The 15,484-nt window shown below is 45.7% G+C and overlaps 1 protein-coding gene across 1 annotated transcript in view; it reads left to right on the forward strand.

Moving 5' to 3' along the window:
- Phlpp1 (PH domain and leucine rich repeat protein phosphatase 1) overlaps positions 1 to 9,065 on the forward strand; it is a 214,916-nt gene extending 205,851 nt beyond the window's left edge. The window contains exons 15-17 of the mRNA XM_021198051.2: positions 1,309 to 1,503; positions 4,525 to 4,753; positions 6,959 to 9,065. Coding sequence (XP_021053710.1) covers positions 1,309 to 1,503; positions 4,525 to 4,753; positions 6,959 to 8,155 — 1,621 coding nt within the window. The 3' untranslated portion in view covers positions 8,156 to 9,065. The remainder of the gene's footprint in view (positions 1 to 1,308; positions 1,504 to 4,524; positions 4,754 to 6,958) is intronic.
- The last annotated feature ends 6,419 nt before the right edge of the window (positions 9,066 to 15,484 follow it).

Below are 15,484 nucleotides of genomic sequence, written 5' to 3' on the forward strand. Positions count from 1 at the left end.
CCTGGTTTTTAGTGATTTGATTCTGTTGTGCCCCTTAGTCATTCTTTTCTATCGCTCTTGCTATAGTTCGTTGAGCTTCTGTATCCATAGGTGTATAGTTTTCACCACGTATTAAGTTGTAGCTATAAATGTGTAAAGTTCCTGTCTGTCTTTTCAAGGTTCTTGCTGTTCCCCTATATCAAACTGTTTGATATCATCCCCCACACTCTAGTGCTCTGACTCTTCCTTCCAAATCCACTTTTCACTGTTTCCCTTGACTGTTGTTTTTGTGGGGTTCGTTGGCAGGGTCTTTCCATGTGGTTCCGGCTGACCTTGAACTTCTGCCTCTCTCACTTTCAAGTGCTAGGATCATAGTCCTTCATCATTGTGCCTGCTTCTTGGTTTTATTCTGGAGACAGATCCTGCCTTCTAGTGCTCAATGGCCTGGTGCTCCCCATCAGACACGGTGTCTTCTCCTGTAGCCTCTGTACTTTCCCAAGGAATAAACAGGGCCAGCATCAGCCGCTGGATGCTGAAGCTCCCCGTGTTGTGCTTGCCACTCCTTATGTGACTTTTCTCCTTAATAATTGTATGATTGTTTAAGTTAGAAGTTATATCCTAATATTATTTTTCATGTCTCTTACTCTCCTTTCTTCATTGCCATGAAAGGTAAAATTGGAACTGGAGAAATGATCCAGCAGTTAAGAGCACCTATCTTGCCTTGCAGATGGGTCAAACTCAGTTCCCAGTTTGACTTCCAGCCCCTATGTCAAGCCACTCAAAGCTGCTGTAGCTGCAGTTGGGGCAAGGGTCTGAAGCCTCTAGTCTCACAGGCATCTGCACGCATATCTACAACCCTCACCCCCACCTCACACACATAATTAAAGTGAGTGTTTTTAAAAATGTAAAAATAGGGTCTAAAGAGATGGCTCTAGTTAGGAGCACATGCTGCTCTTGCCGAGGACCTAGGTTCAGTTCTAGCACATGGCAGCCCACAACCACCTCGAACTCCAGACAACAGGCAAAACATCCACACATGTAACATCTGAAAATAAAGAACTAAAAACTTTAAACTTTAAAATCATTTTAACAATACTAAAACTGGAGGAGAAGGGTGAGAGATGATAGAAGTCAGTGATGCAGACTGTCCAGGCTCTGTTCACCCAACCTCCTGGGGGCAGGGTAGAAAAGACAGATCAGAACATTGAGGGGAAGGGAGGGAGGGAGGGAGGGAGGGAGAGAGAGAGAGGAGAGAGAGAATAAATGAATTATGTTGAGCATAAGACGGAAAAGATAAATAGGCTCGTCACAAGTGTTTTTACTCTGCAGGCTGTGTGTCGCAGCCCTGTCTGTGAATAACTTCCGTGACAACCGGGAGGCCCTCTATGGTGTGTTTGATGGAGACCGGAATGTGGAGGTGCCCTACCTTCTCCAGTGTACCATGAGTGACATTTTGGCTGAAGAGCTTCAGAAAACGAAAAATGAAGAAGAATACATGGTCAATACATTCATAGTCATGCAAAGGTAAATGACTATTTCCCCCTCCCCCTCCCCCTCCTCCTCCTCCTCCCCCTCCTCCTCCTCCTCCNCCTCCTCCTCCTCCTCCTCCTCCTATTTTATTCTTGCTCCTGTTTGATGCTTCTCTCTTACTAGGAAAGCTGGTGCCCAGTGCTCACAGTGCATGTGTGGCTGAGTGCTGCAGCTGCTCTCAGGCTTCACTGTCAGGGATGGACTGCGCTTCAGTGTGCGATGCACTGGTATTCCTTCTTAAGTCAGTGACTGGGATCTCATTTCTCACAGAACTGAGCATTAGTGGCCTCTGTTGGTAACATTTTCATCGTTTACAATACCCAGCCTCCCCCAACCAGAGGAACACCAGAGGCTCCTTAGAGCTTCTCATGTGGGGTATGGAATCCTCTCTGGAGTGGATCATTTTTCTTCCAGTTTGTTGACCAATAGGAAATTCTTTCACTGGTTTGAAACAGAGTGGGTCAGATTTTAGACTAGTCAAACCATTGTTGTATGCTACCTACCCTCTCTCCCTTATTCAGTGTTGATGCAAGTATTGCCAACTTCTAGGCTGCTACCTCCCTCTCACTGTACCTGTACCAGAGCTTCAGGTCACTGCAAGAATTAGCCCATGTGACTTGAACTCTCAGTGTCACTTGCTACAAGGGTTCCTTTAGTCAAAATTTTTCATTATTTTGTCACCTTGCGGGCTTTATGGATTGTTAAAGAATTGCCTACTGAAGAGTAGACTGCAGACCCTGCTCTTATAGGATCTATGGTGATATATATCCTAGCCCTTTGAAGGTTATGACACCATTGATGAGCTCTCTCCTTTACTTCCTCTCCCCATGGGTAACCTGACAGAGGTGATGGCTGTGTACCAAAATAGACAGTGTCTGCCTGCTGTGGAATGCTGCCCTGAGCAGCCTCCACAGTTAGATCTGCCTCATGCACAGCCAAGTCAGGCAGGTTTCTGACTCTTGCTTCCAATGCTCCCCCTATCTGCCAAATTCCTAGTGGGTGCAGACAGCAATTGAGCACAATAGTAAAAGCTAGCAAATAGTCATTGCTCTAACTACCTTATGTGTCCTGATTTTTTTTCCCAGTGAGATATGCATTGCTGCTCTTCATATCTTGTTTGTGAAACCAAAGTGCATAGAGGTGAAGCAAAGTACCCCTAGGCCCAGAAGGCTGTACAGGCAAAATCCTGAGGCCCCCAGACAGAGTAACTTGGCTGCTTTCAGCCACCTCCTTGTCCCCGAAGTCAGGATATATGTCACACAGAGATATAGATGCACACATACACACATACCATGTGTATGTACACACACACGCACACACACACACACACACACCATCCACATAGGCCTCTAGCAGACTCTGGTTACAAATTTCTCACCAGTCGTTGTGTATTTGAAAGTTGTGCTACCTTAGAAGCATGCACCAGTCAGATCTGGTCGTGGAATCCTACGACAGGCCCACCTGCAGTGTCGTCTTTGTGACTTTTGTCTATTAGTTAACCAGGCAGCACTTCAGTCCTTAGAGTAACAACTGCCTATTCATTGTGCCTAGTTGTCAAGTGTTCTTGCTTCTGTTCCCAGATGTTTAACTTATATTTCAACAGTGCTTCAGAGTCTTTCCTGCCATCATTAGGTAGGCAAGAGAGGCGTTTTTTTCCTTTTTGTTCTGTTTTTTAATTACTGTCAAGGCTCATTATGGGAGGTTTGGAGAAATGACCATTGGTTGGACCTGTGATGAGAGTTCTTTGCTCTTTATGATGGTCAGTATTTATAGGAGCTCCAAATATTCAATAAGTACACAGGTGAATTGACAGTGGAGGGTAAAAACACTTGGTGTTTGGTACCAGAATGGTGTCTTATAGCTTTCATAGAACAAATAGTGCTGATCAAGAAAGTCTTGGCTGGGTCTGGAGAGACAGCTCAGCGGTCTGTACTCCTCTTCAAGAGGACCTGAGTTCAATTCCCAGCAACCACACGGTGGCTCACAACCATCTGTAATGGGATCCAATGAACTCTTCTGGTGTGTCTGAAGACAGCTACAGCGCACTCATATTAAATAGATAGATAGATAGATAGATAGATAGATAGATAGATAGATAGATAGATAGATAGATCGATAGATCTTTTAGAAAGAAAGAAAGAAAAAAGAAAGAAAGAAAGAGAAAGAGAAAGAAAAAGAAAAAGAAAGAAGAAAGAAAGTCTTGTTTGCATGGAGAAGAATGGCAGTGAGCATCCTTTAAAAGAATGGTGGTTTTAGCTTATCATACTTTATTTGTTGAGTTTTGTTGTTATCTCTTAGAAGCCTGTTCTGTTCTAATGAGAGACAGAATAAGAGTGGATATACATGGGAAGGTAAGGAGAGAAGAACTGGGAGAAGTAGACGGAGGAGAAACTGTAATTGGGATATAGTACAGGAGAAAAGAATCTATTTTCAGTAAACAGGGAGAAAATGAAAATAAATAAATAAAAGACTCCTTTTCTAAATTCTCAGTGCTACACTGAGTGTAGTCCCACCAGTCTGGAATAAAGACTTTCAATAAGCTTATATATATATATATATATATATATATATATATATATATATATATATATATATGGTTAGGATCAGTGTGCAGTTCATGCATGGACATACTGTGCTTGTACCTATTCAGATTTTTGTGGGAATAGAGGATTTGGAGAAGTGAGTGGGAAGAGAAGCAGCACTTTCTTGATGTTTTGGAATATAGTGCTGGGGCTGTATAACTGATGCAGGGCAGCAAGCTAGACACAACAGGACAGGACCAACAATGTGGCTTTTAATCAAAAGGTGATTCTTCCCTACCACATATGAGCAGATACCTCTCTATGTGAATGTGTGTAGTGTCAGATTCCAGGGACCTTTTTCTTCTTGGAAGCTGAGTGGCTTTGCTGGTCAGGAGTGAGTCTAATCTCTGGCCCTGTACCCTGTGTCATCTTTCTTCTGAATTAACAAAATGTGGTAAGATGTTTGAGTGTTCACCCTTCTCTTTGGGCTCAGGAAACTGGGAACTGCTGGACAGAAACTTGGTGGTGCTGCTGTCCTCTGCCACATCAAACATGACCCTGTGGACCTGGGAGGATCCTTTACCCTGACCTCTGCGAATGTTGGCAAGTGCCAAACTGTTCTCTGTCGAAATGGGAAGCCACTGTCTCTGTCCAGGTCATACATCATGAGCTGTGAAGAAGAGCGGAAGAGGATTAAGCAGCACAAAGCCATCATCACTGAGGTGAGGAGCCAGTTTTCCTCAGACAGCAGGGGAATGTGAGCAGCACCCCCTGGTGGAGACCTCTCAGGAAACACTTGTCTTCAAAGGAAACTTGATGTTAGTTCAGATGTAGCGTTCCAAGTCCATGGAATTACAAAATAAATTCCTTTGTGCTGTCTTTAGATTACTGAGGAATATCTCTATGGCTTATTATGGAATAATAAGGCATTCATCAGTTGCATGGAGATGGGAATGCTTCATGGGAACTGTCCCAGTGGATCTCAGAGGCACTGGCTAAGTGGCTGAGAACTGGACTCTTGAATCACACTTCTGCTTTTTTATCTCAGCTATGTATAAAGTAGATATCAGACACCTGCCTTGCTTTACAAGGGTAGTCTGACACAATAACTATGGTGTCTATATAAGTATATAATTATTTTCTGTTTTGCCAGATGAGTAATGCTGTTCTTAGGGGCAGGAGGTAAAATACAAGGTCTATAGATAAATATTTGATCATCAAAACCAATGCATGATTGCCATATAGAGAGTAGAAGCTACATCTATGGCTAAAGAGGTTACAGTGTGGGCATAGTCCCACAACAAAGATTTACCTGGTCTCAAATGGCAATAGTATTACTGTTTTAAAACAAAAAACCCAACTAGAATAACAGTAGAGCATGATCCATTGTCAATGAATCTTGAAAACTAGCTTCTGCAGTTCTTTGTTTGCTAATTTACCAGCATGTCAGTCACTCAGCATTAGCCTGGAAGTATCCATACACATCTGCTGACAAGAACCTAACCTCCTCTTAGCAGTAAAACTCACAGAACAATGCACTGTCTGAAGGTGAGAGGGAAGGGGAGTGTCCAGAAGAGAAAAAGAGGCTGTGTTGAGCAACCCAGAAAGACACCAAGATGCCATGAGTCCCTGGATGTGATCACACATGTAAATTGAGTTCCCTCTCTGTCCCAGCACTGAAGATTAAAGTGGATGTTGAGCACAGGTTAGGGGAGTGGGTGCTCTACTGCAGTCCAGAACAGTGAGCTGAGCAGCCACACTGGAGAGGAAGATGTCTGCCACATAAGTCAGAGTTCATAGGTCAGCTGTGGTCTCCCCTTTCCTCCTCTGCTTCTCTTCCTGACTTCTGCTTGCTCTGCTCAGTCTTCAGCAGTGAGTAGTTCTCACACTACCCCTTCTGTTCCCTGAAGATGCCCTCAAAGCACAAACTAAGAAGGCTGAAGGGTGGCTAGAGTAGCCAGTTCTCACACCAGGCAGGGCGGATTTGCTAGAGTGAAGGGCGTTTCAAACTGCTTGAAAGGCTGTTTTATTCATCTTAGTTTCTAGGCTGCCCCCTGGTCTAAGCATGGCTGCTGAGGTCACTTCGTAAGGTACCCAGGAACAAGCAGATACTTGGGAAGCACAGGAGGAGGCAGGCACCGAGCTGAAGCACAGGGCATTCCCTTGCAGCTGCACTGTTTGTGAGTCCAGAGACTCAACAAAGTTGTATTCGCCATTGCAGAACCTTGTGTGGCAGGAAGTGTTAGAAGTAGGAGAGTGGGGATGGGCATGGCTGTAAGGCCTCAGAGACCCTCTCACCTGGAAGATAGAGAACACAGCAGCTGCATGTAGCTAAGATTTAAAAGTGCTCATCTTTTCCCCCAGCAAATGGCCTGGATTTGGCTGCTGGTCTAAATAGAACCAACTGGGTGCCATGGTTTCTATGTTTGGCCTTATAAGCCAGGTTCTAGAAAAGCATAAGAATGGGTACTTCTGTTAGCATTGCCTCTCCAAACATATGAGCATTGTGACTCTAATACAGACATCTGTGAGTCACACAAGACTCCTTAACCCTTCTCCATGCTGGTTGGGCTGCTGGGCAGATCTGAGGTTGGACTGTACCTGCCCTGGGTATTTCTCTGGGACTTACCTCTCTAGAATCTAATAAGCATGCTTGCCATGTGAGGCTGGACATCAGCTTGTCCTGAAGAGATGTACCACCAAGTATAAATGCCATCCCTGTTAAAGGAATGGCTGGAATACTTTTTTTGTTCCTGTTGCTCCTTACAATCCCAGGTCTACACTTCAGCCTTTCCATATAGGGTGTGTAAGCCTCCTTCGTGGGATGCCCAACACCGTCCTGTGACCCAGTCAGTGGCCCAGGGGGAGGCTGCTCGGTAACCACATGTGCTCTATGCTCACTTTCTCTTTGGAAATTCTTCTTCTAGGATGGCAAGGTCAATGGAGTGACAGAGTCTACACGCATCCTGGGCTACACCTTCCTCCACCCCAGTGTGGTGCCTCGCCCCCATGTACAGTCGGTGCTTCTGACTCCACAAGATGAGTTTTTCATCCTAGGCAGCAAAGGGCTGTGGGACAGCCTATCCATTGATGAGGCTGTGGAAGCTGTGCGCAATGTGCCAGATGCTCTGGCTGCTGCCAAGAAGCTCTGTACCCTGGCTCAGAGCTATGGCTGCCATGACAGCATCAGTGCTGTGGTGGTGCAGCTAAGTGTCACTGAAGACAGCTTCTGCTGCTGTGAGCTCAGTGCTGGAGGGAGCATGCCACCACCCAGCCCCGGAATCTTTCCACCATCCGTCAACATGGTGATCAAGGACCGACCCTCAGACGGGCTGGGTGTGCCATCCTCCAGCAGTGGCATGGCATCTGAGATCAGCAGTGAACTGTCTACCTCCGAGATGAGTAGTGAGGTGGGCTCCACAGCCTCTGATGAGCCTCCATCTGGAGTCCTGAATGAGAGCAGCCCCGCCTACCCCAACGAGCAGCGCTGCATGCTCCATCCTGTCTGCCTGTCTAACTCCTTCCAACGTCAGCTGTCCAGCGCTACTTTCTCCAGCGCGTTCTCTGACAATGGCCTTGACAGTGACGATGAAGAACCCATTGAGGGCGTGTTCAGCAACGGCAGCCGAGTTGAGGTGGAAGTAGACATCCACTGCAGCCGGGCCAAGGAGAAGGAGAGACAGCAGCACCTACTTCAGGTACCAGCTGAGGCCAGTGATGAGGGCATTGTCATCAGTGCCAATGAGGATGAGTCAGGTCTGTCCAAGAAGGCAGACTTTTCTGCTGTGGGAACCATTGGACGACGCAGGGCTAATGGCTCTGTAGCTCCCCAGGAAAGGAGCCATAATGTGATAGAGGTTGCCACAGATGCGCCTCTCCGGAAGCCAGGGGGCTATTTTGCAGCCCCTGCTCAGCCAGATCCAGATGATCAGTTTATCATCCCCCCAGAGCTGGAAGAGGAAGTCAAAGAAATCATGAAACATCACCAGGAGCAGCAGCAGCAGCAGCAGCAGCAGCAGCAGCTGCTGCTGCCAACACCACCCCAGCCGCCACAGCCACAGTCACAGCCACAGCGGCACTTCCAAATGGATCACCTGCCAGACTGTTACGATACACCGCTATGACCCAGCCCAAATACTGTTTTAAACAATAAACTAACCAGAGAGACTTGAGAGAGTCTCCCAGGCTCACATTAAACCAGGGGTGTTACTTCATGCCCTCTCCCAGACACTGCCCCACCTGTCTCTGCAGCTCATCTGTAGGTTCTCTTTGTATTTGTTACTTTTAATAATTAACCCCTTTTCTTCTAGTGATACTTTACCAATATGATTTAAATTTGTTAACTTCTTTCCCTAACATGTCAGCTGTGTAAAGACAAAGAACAAAAGGTTTAATATATTACAGAGAAACAGTTAATGATAATGTAATATTTTTAAAAATGGCTTTTTGTTGTTTTGTTTGTTTGGAAGGCAGGGCAAGTTGCCATTGCTAAATGATTTAATAATATTGTAATTGTGTATTTCTTTGTGGGGAAAGCTTTTTTTTTTTGTCTTGAAAATGATAGACATTTGTAGAATATGGAGACTAACTCCTAGGAGTTGCTTTACCCTGTCAGGTGACTTAAGTCACTGGGACTCACTAATTTTCTCTGAGAGAACAGTTGATTGAGAAATTTCTATTGTAAATATCTCAGTGTTACATAGTGAAGCTTAAAGTGTTTGTAGTCTTGCATAAGGACACAGCCTAAATAACTGACTCCTTACTCGCTCTGAAGAGCCTCCCTGCCCCACCCCACCTAGTTCATCTTCAGTGTGGGCCATGTGCAGCCTGTTTCTGTGCAGATAAAGTGGCCCTGTTCGTGGGAACCCAGAACCTTTTACAGACATTTTTTAATTGTGTCCCTTCCTGCTGCCACAATCAGCATGACTGTATAGAGTCCCTTATACCATCTACACATCCAGAGTTCTATGGAAGCAGAATGCCCAAATGGACATGTCATAATTTTTGTTATAATAAATATGAAATTTACAAGTACTTGGATCTCTCTGCTTTTGTTTCAGCATCCAGGTGTGTCTCACAGCCATACCAGCTTAGGACTAGAAGGAATAGGTGGGGGTAAGATTGACCAACATTATGCTTTGGGGTTTGTTTCCTTAATATTCAAGTTCAACTGCAGTGAATGAGGTACTGGAATCGGCCTTCTGGTCAACCATACTCAGCTGCTGTTACCCTTCTCTGTTTATCATTATGAAAGGTAGACACTGAAAGAGTACTGGATGGAGACTGCATAGAGGAGAGCCCTGCAGAGAACCTGCAGACCTCCTACAGAACCAAGATGGTTTTCTGCTCTTCCAGGAGATCTTGCAAACGGGTCAATGCACCTTCCGTTGTAACTGTCAATTAAGAGCTGTATGTGGAAGACAGGTGACATCCATGTCTATCTCCCTTTAGGTGTGCCCTCAGTAGTATTTGACCAGCCCAGACCAATGGCCGAGGCCACAGAAGAAGAGTTAACTCACTCCAGCACAGGGTTGGACCCAGTAGCTGAAGGAGCTGAGTTTCCCAAGTGTGGCAGAGACCCTGTGTCTTGAACTGGAAGTCAAGTCATCCCAGGGAATGGTCCTGCCGGACTCTCTAGCCCTTCCCTCCCTTCCTGTGCATCATACCATGTGGGGGCGTAGGCCACATAGAAACCACACAGATTCCTAGTGCTCCCCAGTGCCTTATTTCCTGTCCAGCTGGGCTGACTTTCCAATTCATCAGTGCTTAAATCCCAACTCTGGGCAGAGTTCTTCATCTTTGTGGAGGAGGCCTAGAGCACACAGTGTGGCTCTTCCAGAGGGGTCAGAACCTGTGGAGGCTGGTGAACAGAATCAGTACTTGTAGACTCTGACAGCATCTGAGGCGGCCACACAGAAGAACCAGCAGACATGGGAGAGAGCAGCAGGTTAGATGCTGTGTTTGTGCATCCACAGTCCATTGGCATTTACATCTCTGTCTGTTCTGTAATTGAGATGCTGTGCACATCGCATGTGTGGAACTGTGGAGATAGAAGTTCCCTTTGGGGACTTGCAGTGCATAGTACTGTAGAGGAGAACTTTTAAGTCGCATCCATGTGAAGGGACTAAAGAGGCCCAGACCTACTGGGAAGTCTCCATGCTCTCATGTAGGAGCCTCCCCAGTTATTTCCTAAGGAGAATTTATTCACTTCTGTCCACCAAGATACACTCTAATAGTGTATGTGAAGGTGCTTATAAATCTGAAGTGGATTTTGAGCTTTAAGCATTTTATTAATACTGGAAGACCCCCCTCAAGCCATGATGTCTGCACAGGAGAATGGGTTGCCCTGAGGGTCCATGACCACTGGGAATGGGAGTGAGGAGAAAGAGGAGGCAGTAACCCCAGCTCCTGGGGCCAGGACACCGGTTCCTGTCACATCAGCCACCTACTAGCAGATACAGGCAGCCTCCAGGCTTCCTGCCCTTACCCATCTGCAGCCAGGGCCAGTCTGGTGCAGCTGCTTTCTTTTGATTGCTTTTGTCATAGCACCACCTACTGGTGAGTAGGTTTGGGGCGAGGTGCAAGGCCACCGACTCCATTTGGACAGAAGAAACTGTTTAACAGTTGTCTTCATGGAATAGAAAGTAACCCTCACCACTAATTAAGTGCAGCGGAGACGCTGTGTTAAATCCTAGTGTCTGTTGCACCTTGTACCAGTCGCTGCTTTGTAACGTGGTATCATTGGTGACTACTTGGTTCCTATAATAGGAAATTTAAATAACATGCGACCAGAATTATAATCTCTCCAGCATTTGTCTACCCTTGCCTTCCCTAGGGTTAGAAAACAAAGCAAAACAGAAAGCATTAATGGTATGCATGCAGTCTTATAGAGTAGATCTGTGATGCCACTGCTGGCTGTCACTAAGGGAGAAAAAAAAGAAAGAAAAGCCCCATTGGTGTATGTTGGCTCTCATCAAAGGATCTTGAGTCCTTCCCTGGTGCTAAGCAGAAGAATCACTAAAAAAGTGGGGTTATTTTATCTGTAGCTGCCTCCTGAGTGACAGATCAGAAGCTCACTAGAGCCTTCCATGTAAACTGTCACAATTCCAGCACAGAACTAGGCTGCTCCGAAAACTGGGAGCATGGCTCAAGTGCTGCAAGTGGCAAGCGGAAGAGAAGATGCACTGTCACTGGGGGAGCTCTTGGTATGGTATCTCTTGTCATTAAATACTACTAGTTTCTTTCTTTCAGTTCATCTCCATAAATCCCATGTTGTGCAAATGACTCTAGGCTAACTGCTTTCATCATTGTCATTGATCTAGCCTGTGCTGATATGGATCCGCATGTCTGATATGTGTTTGAAAATGTAAATGGCTCTAAAGTACCTGTGATAGCTTTGATTTGTTTTTTTCTTATCCTAACCTCTACCTGCTATATCAATTGGATCAAAGTTCACACTAAGCCTTGCTCAGGTAAAGGAAGGTAAGAGCCCTGGCCTGACCTCCATCTCATCTGCACGTTCACTCATCCTTGATCAAGAATCCATGGGGGTCTCAAAACCAGCACAGGATGTGAGGGGCCTGCCTGAGGTATGATCTTGAGAGGCCTTGAGGGTCTAAGCCAGAGCCAGGTTGACACTACTCATACATAAATGTCTGAAAACAGAATGGTGTCCCCTCAGAATGGTCCCTTTCCCTCCTTGAAGACATTGAACACATCAGGAAGAAATGGGCAAATGACCCTCAAGCCCTGTTTTGTACCACTCTGTTTCCTGGCCTCAATGTACGTATAAATAATATGTGCTGCATTGGTTGGCCTTTGGTTCATTTTGTTCAAAGAACATAAACAGAATGCTTCGAGAAAGGTCTCTCTCCTGCTTACAGCTGGAGTTTCACTTATCATTCTGATTCTCTAAGGACAGGAAGAGCTGCTATCGTCACGCTGAAATCTTTCACTTTCTGCTCTTCTGCCTTGTTCCAGTGAACTTGGACTTTCCTCTAATGAGTAGCCTTGTCTATTTAAAGGACATCAAAATGACAATTGGGAATTTTTTCAGTGTCCCATGTCTAGTTCTTGAATGCACCCATACTTACTTCCAAGTCTTTAAGAAGACCGTCTCCCAAATAATGCCTGGGAGTGCTGGAACCAGCTCTGGATTAAGAGTTGCCTTTAAGTTAGGACTAAGCCAAGCAATATCCTTCAGTTGGCTCCTGATCTACCATACTTTCGATGACTACCTATAGAATGCCTCAGCAGGCTGTAAGTATCTCATTGTAAGATGACCCATGCCTCCCAGGAGCCGCATCGTGTACTGGACCTACCACCTATCACAGGTAAATACATACATTCGTTTCCTATGATAATGTCACCTGCATGCCATTCTCACCTTTGAGCCCTCCAGTTATCAGTTGAAATTCTGTGGGAGTCTCTGTGACCACCAGGGCCAACAGAATATCCAGGGCCAGCAGAGTGTCCAGAGAAGCAAGAAGGAATCTGGTTCAGTATAACTTAGATGGTGCTGGATCCAACCACTAGAGTGTGACCCTGAGCAGTTGATTGCCAGCATATTCAAGCACAGCATAATTTGGAAAAAATACAAAAAACAAACAAACAAACAAAAAAAACAATTCCTGGTGTGATACAGTCCCTGGAGCACAAGGAGACACATTGAAACTCAACTCATATCCATGCCACATCTTCCAAGAAGATGGGTTCTAGAGATAGGCTTCATGTATTATCTTAAAGGCCTAGGAAATGATCTGATATGGTCTCAGTCCTACAGATAGTGTAGATGTCATTTCTGCTGTTAGCTACCTCTGGTCCTCGTTGTGAAAGCTTAAGAGAACCCCTGGCAATACAAATAATGCAGAGGTCATTTACTATTAAGCACGTCCAGATCTGCACGTGATAGATAATGCAGATCACCAGGCTATTGAGCAATCAATCACCTTCATTCCCAGCCTTTTGGGTAGAAAACTGGTTATACATATTTTTTTCCTTGAAAAGACAGCCCTGTGTATTTAACATCCCTGGTTTCCCTAGAGCTATTTGTACACACGGGGACCTCACAACAAAAATCCATCTTTGTATTCTTCAGATTACAATGTGTAGGGATTCGGCATGTTCTTTCTGGCTTCCTTTTGCATAACTAGGAACAAGATGGAATGTTGGGAAAGCAAAGTAAGTGATGTAAGTGGCAAATCTGCTAAAGTGGACCAGAGAGCTCTCTTGTGCCTCTTTAGTCTCAGCATCCTAGGACATGACATCAAGAGCTCACCCGGTTCCTGTTTGCAGGCAGAATGTAAGCTGAGTATTCTGTATGGTACTGTTTCGTAAACACTTTCTTAATTTCTATAACCAAAGCCATACAGATATCGCCCTACATATTTAATAGTGTTACCCTTACAAATAGAAAACAGTTGAGTTTGATGTTTCTCGATCAATATAGCTGTTCTTTTCTACACAGTGATGACTGAACACAGTTAACTGGGATGCTTTTTTTCTAAAACTGAGAATACAGCTAAAGTGTCAAAAAATTCAAAGTGAGTGTGTCTGTGCATCTGTGTGCTTTATACTGCTGGTGTGTGTGTGTTTGTGTTTGTGTGTTTCATCATGCTGTGTATGTCTATGCATGTTTTTGCTTCATCTGTCTGGGTTATAGGGATGGAGTTTTAGCCTGATAGGGTGGGGGTAGTTGTTCTGTCCTTCTGAAGGTTTAATGATCAAGGCTCCCTAACCTTTCTCATAAGCTGAGCATCTCCCTAAGTCCACAGGGCACCCACTTTGTAGAAATGGTGGGGAGGTGGAGTGCCTGAGATGAGCCCCCAAGGGCAAACACTGGAACACATTTAATGATGATTATCTGGAGAGACATGCGTATCCATGGGTGCATTCACACTTGGAGTGAAAACACATGGTCAGGGAAGACCTTGGACTTGACCCAGAAAGAGACTGCAAACTGCCCAAAGCTCATCCCACAGCAGGACCACTAAAAATGCTTCAGTCTGATATGCCTGCCCTGGTGACCACACTGTGCTGTAAGGGATAAGACTGACTCCTCCCTCTGGGGAAGAAAGAGATGGATGTCATACTCTGCTGCCCTGATGACCTCCCTCCTGCGTGAAGAGCCCTTAACTACACTGTGTCCACCTCCAGTTCTGCCCGCCGCACCAACCAGAAAGGACAGAAGAACAGACAGAACTGCTGTACTCAGAGCTCACGTGGATCCAAATTCTTAAAACACAGAAGGCTGGAAATGCCGGGCTGTTCTGCACAGCAAACACCTTGTGAGCCCTTTCGCAGCTGATCCCAAATAGGTGGGTTCTGATTCTGCTTACCTTCCGTGCCAGGCCCTTGGAGAAAGTGGATGCAGCAGTTGCCACTGCTACCCTCTAGAATGCCTCGCACCCTGCCCTTCTACTTGCCTGACCTTGATACTCTCCATTTACCCCAAATGTCCTCAGCTCTATGTCCCTCAAGCTGTACACTAAGGTAGGCAGGCCATGTTCCTCCTTGGCCAGAATGAAAGTATGTGTTACTGGGGAAATCCCTATGGTGACAGTAGCACTGCAGCCTCCTTGGCCCCACTGACAGTGGCTCCTTGTTGCTTTATCCATGGTCCTATGCACCCCCAAAAGCTCCAGAGGCTCATCCTGCAGATCTGTGTGTTTCCCAGCATCAATACCTCCACTTGAGGTACTTGGAGCACAGGTCCAGCCCCAAGTCCCCCACATGTATGGGAACTGCTTGGCCACCTTTAAACCTGGCCTAGATATCTCCTCCCATTCTATACAAGTTCTTAACCTCTCTGGGCCTCCACCCCTTGTTCAGCCATGGTCTGGGCTTCTCTCAGGAAGCTTAAAGGAGACACCTAAGTTGAGTTCTCTCCTTTCTCTTTTTTCCTGGACCTACCTTGTCCCCCTGCTTCAGCTGTGTGAATTCTTGCCCAATGGAGACACAACGGATATCTACATCCCCATAAAGTTCTAATGATAGAGGTATATGTAATTCTATCAAAGTTCAACCAGGGAGTTTATTGGCCTTACCTAGAGAGCATAGGTGAGGGATTGTATATAGGAGCTTGAGTGACCCCAAACAGCTACACTGCAGTTTTTACCCAGCATGGATGGTGGTGTCCCCAATAGTCACATAGATACAGCTTCCTTTAGTCAACTGTCCCCAGTCTATATACTCTAAGCCACATACAATTAGGGAAGAATTGCAAACAAATGGCTAGGACAAATGGCTGGAATCCTGGTTAAGGGTTCAATGACTCCCCCTATTCCATACTCTTAGGGAATATGGTCAGTCCACAGTCCTGCTAGTGGGCACAGGTACGGCTGAGCTGGTATTTGCTTGGAGAACAAAATTCTTCAGCATTCCTGCAGCTGCTCAGCATCTTGGGACCTTGTGCTCTGTTCTGCTCCATTTGAGCTGGGCTTGCTGTAGTCCAT

The sequence above is a fragment of the Mus pahari genome, chromosome 5 (genome assembly GCF_900095145.1).
Source record: "Mus pahari chromosome 5, PAHARI_EIJ_v1.1, whole genome shotgun sequence".
Taxonomy (NCBI): Eukaryota; Metazoa; Chordata; class Mammalia; order Rodentia; family Muridae; genus Mus; species Mus pahari.